General features: G+C 34.9%; 2 protein-coding genes across 2 annotated transcripts; both read left to right on the forward strand.

Moving 5' to 3' along the window:
• Positions 1-2473: 2473 nt before the first annotated feature.
• LOC145306607 (uncharacterized) lies at positions 2474-3745 on the forward strand. The gene is made up of 2 exons (XM_080148831.1): positions 2474-2919; positions 3135-3745. The coding sequence occupies exons 1-2, from the start codon at positions 2506-2508 to the stop codon at positions 3708-3710; spliced, it is 990 nt and encodes a 329-aa protein (XP_080004957.1). The 5' UTR covers positions 2474-2505; the 3' UTR covers positions 3711-3745.
• A 323-nt stretch (positions 3746-4068) lies between these two features.
• On the forward strand, positions 4069-8051 carry LOC145305394 (uncharacterized). Its single transcript, XM_080147012.1, has 3 exons — positions 4069-4153; positions 6508-6670; positions 7731-8051. The coding sequence occupies exons 2-3, from the start codon at positions 6524-6526 to the stop codon at positions 8049-8051; spliced, it is 468 nt and encodes a 155-aa protein (XP_080003138.1). The 5' UTR covers positions 4069-4153; positions 6508-6523.
• Positions 8052-8377: the final 326 nt, after the last annotated feature.

Below are 8377 nucleotides of genomic sequence, written 5' to 3' on the forward strand. Positions count from 1 at the left end.
TTATTGGATTAGATCATATTTTACCAAATAAAAACAAAAGTATTTGTCTGGTAGAAATTCCTTATAATTTGAACAGATTATTGTCTCTAATTGATTATCTAAAATATTGAATCTATTTTTACCTTACCCTTTTTATAACCCATCTCTGCTATTTCCCCATTTTTTATCTTATCTTCCCGTCTCCATCTCTTCACCCCTTTCTTCTTGCTACTTGAGACGGGGGAGTTTGGACATTTTCTATAACAATTTTTTTCCTTCAACCAAATTGCTTGAATGGTGGGTGTTTTTTAAACACAATTAATTATTTGTTCACAAAAACCTCAAGTTTAGAAAAAATTCAAATCTTTTTGTTGAAAAAAAAACAGTTTTTCTTCCTTATATTTAATTGAAACAGCAAAAATTCAAAAAGGAAAATTTGTGGTGTGAAAATATAGCTAATTAAACATTCTGACACCCCCACTAAAGTTGTAAAAGTCGCCCCCGTTCCCTACGACTACATCCCTCCTTCTCCACTCCTTTTTAATTTTGCCACTTGAATCGGTGATTGGACAAAAACTACTATATGATATTTTTTCTCTCTTAATAAAAAAAATTATTTTCATTTTCTACTTTTAAAAAGCAATACTTTGCGATAAATAAAAATTTTAAATAGGGAAAAAATGACTTTGGAAAATCTTGTCATGACATTTCCCCCCAAATCCCCCATCTCCCTGATCACCCCCCACCCATAGATGAGTGAACTTTTGTCTCTCCTTCTTCGCTATAATTTTCACGTCCAATTCGGAAAAGTTAAACTTTTTTTTAATTTGTTAAAAGTTAAATATGTGAAGTAAAAAAGCCCTAAAATGTCGAAAAAGTGTTTAAAAGACAGCCGTTTTTGCGTCCAAATTCTAGAAGTTTTTTTTGAGTCATTCTTTTAGGCAAGTCATCGGCAGCTTAAAAAGCGAATTTGGAAATTGTGCCAAAAAATATTTTTGTCTTTCCCTCAAAGTTTAGCGCGTGAAGATTGCAGCCGTTTTAGAACTTTTAACGGCATATTTTGGGCATTTTATCAAGCGCTTAATTGTGATTTGTGAAAATAAAAGTAAATACAAGTTTTTAGACTAAAATGTTGCCATAATAGTTAAAAATTGCCGGTTTTTGAGTCATGGGCTATTTTTAGCCGATTTGTTAAGTCTTTTAGTCATGGTGAATAAAAACCTAATATGTTAGTAGGAAAAATGCATCAAGATGCAACGTTTCCACCATTAAGATTTTATATATTTGTCCTCTACATTTTTATCTCGCTAAAAGATTTATATTTTCTTAATTAAATTTACAAAATTTTTAAGTCGAAAGCAATAAATTAATGTCTTCTCTACCAAAGTGTTAGGATGTTTTTTTGCCTGTTTGAATAAAATCTTGATGAAAGGATAGTAATCATTTGTCAAAAGTTAGTATTTTCATTAGAAATAGACCTTCTTAGTTAAAGATTAAAAGGGATAGTTGCATGAAGTGCATTTAACAAGAATACCATCTGACATACATAATTTTGTACGTTTAAAATAATTAGCTATCAATCTGTCACCACCAAAATAGTCATCATGCAATGTTGATTCTGTGAAACTACCTGGTAGAAAATTTGAAATCTTTAAATTTATTACCTAAAGACAAAATATTAAACTGCAAAAAATATGCAGTTAACTAAACTCAAGTTTAAATGAACTTTGTGCAACTACCAATTTCATAGATATATGTGTTGTATAAACTAAAAGTTATTTTAAAAGTTAATTTAATTTATATTTACAGTCCCCATGGGGCTCATTTAGATGAGTGCCCCTTAATTGCTTAATTGTTACAGCCGGACTCCCCTACCCCCGAATAATGACCTTACCCCTCCCCCTCACATTTTTACTATTTTTAGCAGCGAAGTTACTCAATAGTTAGAAATGTCGTTATGTAGTGCGTCTATAATGCTTTAGGAAAAATATTATTTATTCAACTGCTAATAAAGTGATCTATTACCTATCATTCCATTTTTTTCTTACAACAACCGAACAATTGCTCTTTAATATTCTTTGTCCGTTTGTCCATACATGACTTTTTTGGCATCGCTACTGTTGTAATGTTGTCATCCTTGTATATATATGAGAATCTTTAATAATAAAATAAACCATCAATGGTCACTGTGTCAGGGTTTTTTTTATTGAAAAATCAACAATAACTTCTAGTAGAGCCGCCTCTAGGAATAGTATTGGTTTTGCCTACTAAGAGTAAAAATCAAGGAAATTTCCACCACCCATGGTTAGCCATAGTTGTTTTTCCACCTAACAAAATAGGGGTGGTAATTTCATTTTTGCTTAAAACCACCGCAGGACCAGTATCTGTATTTCCTGAAGATAGAGCAGAATCCAAGTGCGGTTATCTAGTTCTTTATACAGATAGACGAACGGACTGACAACGTTCTACTTTGTATAATAGATTATTATTGTTGTCTATATCACCTACGTATTTTTGTTTTCAGAAATGAACTGGATAGCTTTAAAAGTTATCATATGTTCAATTATTCTCTTTGACTTAGCAGCTGTAGCTGCACAAAATGTACAAACATCCACTGTCTCTGACGACGTACTTGTGAAATTACAAAATGTTACCGATATATCTAAGTCAACTGCCAATAGTAATATTGCCATTGATGTTACAATCAAAGAAACGAATCAAAATGACGAAAAATCTTCTAATTTAGAAATAGAAAACTCTTCCAGTCTAGAAAATGAAAAATCTTCCAGCAAAGAAACAGAAAAATCCTCCATTTCAACTACTCTTAGCCCTATGGAAACATTACTTAGTAATGAAACAAGTGACGTCAAGGCTGATATGGTTGCTATTCTGTCTGAAAGAACGAAAGAAGAGATTGATAATTATGCTCTAGAAAATCAGGTAAAGGTTGATTTTAGTACTTTTAAGAACAAAAGGAGTGATATTATCGTTTAGATGTCGTTATTCAAGAATCAACATCTAGAAAGCTAAAGATGCATATGTAGCCCTTTTTAATGTTTCTAAATTTCCTTGATACTTCTATTACGATATTTTACCCCCCCCCCCCCCTCCTTTTTTTTCTTATTAAGATTAATTGACAACTTTTAAAAACCTAGAATGTGACTAACGAGGCTCAATCAAATGTCAAACCACCCGAAGTACAAATACCCACAGAAACTATAATAACTACCACACAAACTATACAAACCACAAAGTCATCAGAAAATGAATTTAAAAAATCTACAGAAGATTTTAGTGAAAAATCCGCCAAATTACAGAATACAACAAATACTGCAAGCTCTACGACAACTGGCCCAAGCACCCAACGCAACTCGTTAGATTTCGGTTTCCGAAAATGCTGTAAGCCCCAAGAAATTCTCCACCTAGCACCCACCGGGAAACCAGTCTGTGAGACTCTGTATGGACTCGAACTTCCACCCCTGGTGCCGCAAAATATGGGCCAACTTGAGGATATAAAAATACCAGATTGTGTTAACGGCACTCTAAAAATTGTGCATAAGTTTATCCAATCACCATCCGAAAGTCGAAACGCCACCACAAATAATTTAACACTGCCTTACAAAGAAGAGGATTTTTGCAATGATTTTGGCATTGAGGATGGCTCTTTTATTACAACAGTTGCACTTGTATGCGAAAGGCCACAAGAAGATATATGCAAGGAATTTACTTGAATATTTTGCATTATTTGGGAATATCTGAGGAATGGGAGGGGACATTGGACTGTAAATTATCCTGGCCCCAAAAGTTTTATTTTTCTTTCGTTTGCTTAAATGAACTTAATTAATCTTGTTTGGGATATACAAAATAATAGTTTCCAAACATTTCTACCAACAGTTATGATACCTATACAAAAGACAAGGGTTATTTTGTTAACCATAATGGGTAAGTATACCAATTTATCGTCTTGAAGTCTAATTCCCTATTAAGGTCAAAAGGAACACATTATTTTTGTCTGACTAATCATCCAGAGTATTAAATCTATTGATTAGCCCTCTTTTGGTGCATAGGATAATATAAAATATTCAAGTATGAAAGATGTTTAGGAGAAACCAGATTTGTGCATTAGTCTGTGTTGCCCCCATGATCATGTTTGCACCCCACCACAAGCTCAATTCTTTCAGGAATAGTTTTAATGATAACTCTTTATGTATCTTGCAGGGATCGGTTTTTAGCTATTTATATGTGGTGAAAGATTTCTTTTTCATTAAAAAGTCTACTTAGCACTGAACCCTTTCCCCTTGTTTTTTTAAAACATGCTTAATCCCTGTTGGGGAATTCTTGACCCTGTGGGGTCCATATTCCTGCGGTTTCCTAACCCTGTGGATTCCATTTTCCTGCGGTTCCCAGTACCCTATATAAATGTAAGAAAAGTAACTGTTCAGCTTATTATATCCACCTGTGACCTATCTGTAATACCCAGTTTTTTTTCTTTCAGTTGCGGCTACAATTTAATGACAAAAATCTACGATTTATTAATTTTTGTTGCAATCTTAGGTAGGTACATTCATATCTGAAACAAATTCGGGGAGTTATGTCACATACCCTCTATTTAGGTATACTTTGCTTTCTGTTACCTACTAATTTACTCTTAAGCAATGACGTCATTTATTTACAGTAATATGAATTAATCATGGATACTTTCTCTTTAATTTTTTTCTATAAAGTTCCAGGTATTAAATGGAAATTAACATCTTATCATATTCCACAAAGAAGTAAGGTTTTTTTTTCTGAAGCTTAAGATCTCAATAACCACTAATGGGATTGTTTTAGGTAAGCTTTACATAGGTCTCGTGATGGTTTTTGGATATTTCACTTTTAATTTTGCGTCTTGGGGTGGTTTTATGCTATTTTTCTAGCCTCTTTCTCCCCCTTTTTAATACAGAGCACCAAGAGCGCAGCTGCTAGTTATCTATAATACAAAGTAGAACGATGTCTGTCTGTCCGTCTGTCCGTCTGACCGTCTGTCCGTCTGTCTGTCTGTCCCTTAAGATCTCGGTAACCACTGAACCGATCGGATTCTACTCTTCAGGGTATCTACCTATTGGTCCTGTGGTGGTTTTAAGCTATTTTCTCGGGGGGTGGGACACCCCCAACCCCCCAAAAAATCCCCCCCCCCATTTTTTTTTTTTTTTTTTTTTTTTTTTTGAAGGAGATTTCCATGGTCCTTTACGATTTTCGCAATAATTTTTTTTATCACCTCTTGGGGCAAAGCCCCTAGAGGCTAGGGGCGAAGCCGCTAGTCTATAATACAAAGTAGAACGATGTCTGTCTGTCCGTCTGTCTGTCTGTCCCTTAAGATCTCGGTAACCACTGAACCGATCGGATTCTACTCTTCAGGGTATCTACCTATTGGTTCTGTGGTGGTTTTAAGCTATTTTCTTGGGGGGTGGGATACATCCAACCCCCCCAAAAACCAAAAAATCCCCCCCCCATTTTTTTTTTTTTTTTTTTTTTTTTGGGAAGGAGATTTCCATGGTCCTTTACGATTTTCACCATAATTTTTTTTTTATCACCTCTTGGGGCAAAGCCCCTAGAGGCTAGGGGCGAAGCCGCTAGTTACCTATATAAAGTAGTAAGTTTTTTTTTGTCTGAAGCTAAAGATTTCAAAAAGTTCCTAGAACTGATTTGAGTTCTTCCTTTTAGGGAAGATTCACATGGGTCCTGGGTTGGTTTAAGGCAATTCTATTTTAAGATTTAAGCCTTGGGATGGTTTTAGGCTATTTTCTGCGAACGTCCTTCTTACTTCATTGAATACAGAGCTAATAAATGCTATCGGCGCAGCTGCTAGTATTATATTAAACAGTATGTTTTTATTGACAGTTGTTCGCGGATAGATAAATGGAAAATTATTTTATTGTACCGATAGAAAGACTAATCCTGTTATAAGTTTTCATTTACATATTCATGAACGATTCCTAATAAAAGCATGATACCTATACATACATTTATTCAAATCGCGGTTTAGAATCGGCTTTTACCAATTGGAAATTACTCATAATCGAGGCCGTGCCGGGAAAAGTTTATTATACACAGTGAACTCAAGAGATTATTGTGTACATGTGAAATAATGGTTAGAATACTCATACTATAGGAGCAAAATATTTTTATTATATTTTATATTACATTTTATTTCTAACTACCAGAGCGTGATTAGGTATTAAAACTAATGCATAACATTTTTTTATCTGTAATACAAAGTAGAATGATGTTTGTCCGTCCGTCCGTCCGTCTGTCTGTCTCTTAAGACCTCGGTAACCACGTAACTGATTGGATTCTACTCTTCAGGGAATATACCTACTGGTCCTGTGGTGGTTTTAGGCTATTTTTTCTTGTGGGATGGGACACCCGCAACCCACCCAAAAACAAAAAAATCCCCCTTGGATATTTTGGGAAATTAGTCAAATGCCCCCAACCCTCCCCAATTAAAAAAAATATATATACGCACATAAAGTTTTCAATAAAACGCACCTTTCAGGACAAATATATGATATCAACCCAGCTGGAGTGTGACGAGCCCCCTAAAAACTTGACTCTCAAAGAAACCGGGGTGTACCTGGCAGAACGAAAACTACGGTATGGAGAATATTGTATTGAACCCTTGGATTTTTCAGATATCACTGACAAGGTTCAGGTAATAATCATCATTTATTTATATCATTTATGTCTTTCCTGTCAGTCTGTCTGTCTTTCTAGATAAAGCATGAGATCTTTCGCGACAACGACTCTTAAGGGGCGTTTCGTCATATTTTCACAGTAGATTTTCTCCTCCTTTAAGCCCCTGCGTGGGGCTCTAACCATGCGGGGCCAATGGCCCAACCCTGTGGGGCAGTCATCTAACCTAAAATAGCCTATATATGAAAATTCGACGAAACGCCCCTTTGGAGGCGTTCTCACGAAAGGTACTATACTATATTCCTTTTTAGGGAATATTCCTACTGGTTATACTAAGGTTTTAGATTTTTTTTGGTAGGGGGGGGGGGGGGCTGGACTTCTTTGTATGAGCTAACCGTTGAATATGGTGTAACTAAAGAAAGTTTCTTTATTGACTAGGGTTGGGCCGGATACAGGATATCTGGCTTATTTATAATGCCAGATATCTGGCCAACGATGCATATCCGGTAAATTTCCGGATATTCTGCATTCATCAGCCTTTATCCGGTATTCGGATAGTTTCAATACCCGGTATCCGGCCGGATATTGAAAATGGCTGGTTATTCGGCCGGATATCCGGCCCAATGGCTGGCTATTCGGCCGGATATCCGGCCCAACCCTATTATTGACTCTGTCTGTCGGCCATGCTAAAAAGACATATATTAATATACATATAGATTGCAAGGTTTCATGTTTTTCTTTTTTTCTTCTTTTCTGTTGGTCTGTCCATCCATTTATTTTTGTGCTTCGCTTTTATGTCATCCTTGTTAAATACTTGTTTCATCACAAAGGGATAGTGCAGTGCATTTACCAAGTTTGATTGCAAGCATAAGTTACAAGTATACCATTTCACATATAATCCCCAAAGAATATTATTTTCATATCTTCATATTTTTAAAACTACATGGTAGAAAATTAAAATTCTTTCAAATATATGTCCTCTCTAAATGAAGTTTAAACTATTGAACAGAACAAAAACATGCAGCTCACTAAAATCAAGTTTAAATGCACTTCGTGCAACTATCCCTTTTAATTTATAGGGTACAACGTGTCTCAAGTCGGACATGAACTACGAGTTCATGATGACCACCAGAGTTGTGATAGCCACGCTCCTCTGCATATCCATCATCAGTCTGTTCGTCAGTCTGGTGCTGCACATGGTCGTACCAGAGCTACACGCATCCACATTTGGCTGGATGAAAATAAGCCATTTGTTCTCCATGTTTTGGGCATTTTTGATACTGTTTGTCATGTATCTGGGTGGCATTGATTTGGTGTTCAAGTACAGTGTTCTCTGTAAGATTTTAGGAAAGTTGCCGTTAATGATGCATTTAATATTTAAGGGTAATATGTTTTATTAAAGTTAAGTCACATTAAGATAAACATTTTGCTGGTTACTTACTTTTTTGCTGGTCAAATATGATTGAAAGAAAATTTTTTCATTTCTGTATTATATTGTTATCAATCAAGATATATTTTTGATGAATTTTCTTGTTTTGACGGGCAGAGAAGTTAAAAGATTTTTTCTAGTCTTACATCCCTTTATATTAATTTTAAGACAAACATTGTTTTATCATTTTTAATTCTTTTATACCTATCCCTTAGATAACAAAAATTCTGAATTTTGATTTTACAATTACATTAATAGCTTTAAAACGCTAATTTTTTTTTGAATTTCGTTGCACCC

This window comes from Acartia tonsa, chromosome 14 (assembly GCF_053477335.1).
Source record: "Acartia tonsa isolate MP-2025a chromosome 14, ASM5347733v1, whole genome shotgun sequence".
NCBI lineage: Eukaryota > Metazoa > Arthropoda > Copepoda > Calanoida > Acartiidae > Acartia > Acartia tonsa.

What these genes read in the sequence shown, in the direction of transcription:
- LOC145306607 (XM_080148831.1), top strand. Translation starts at nt 2,506, where the DNA reads ATGAACTGGATAGCTTTAAAAGTTATCATATGTTCAATTATTCTCTTT. An exon ending in ATTATGCTCTAGAAAATCAG is followed by an intron (nt 2,920 to 3,134) that starts GTAAAGGTTGAT and finishes TTAAAAACCTAG; the next exon opens with AATGTGACTAACGAGGCTCA.
- LOC145305394 (XM_080147012.1), top strand. Translation starts at nt 6,524, where the DNA reads ATGATATCAACCCAGCTGGAGTGTGACGAGCCCCCTAAAAACTTGACT. An exon ending in ATATCACTGACAAGGTTCAG is followed by an intron (nt 6,671 to 7,730) that starts GTAATAATCATC and finishes TTTAATTTATAG; the next exon opens with GGTACAACGTGTCTCAAGTC.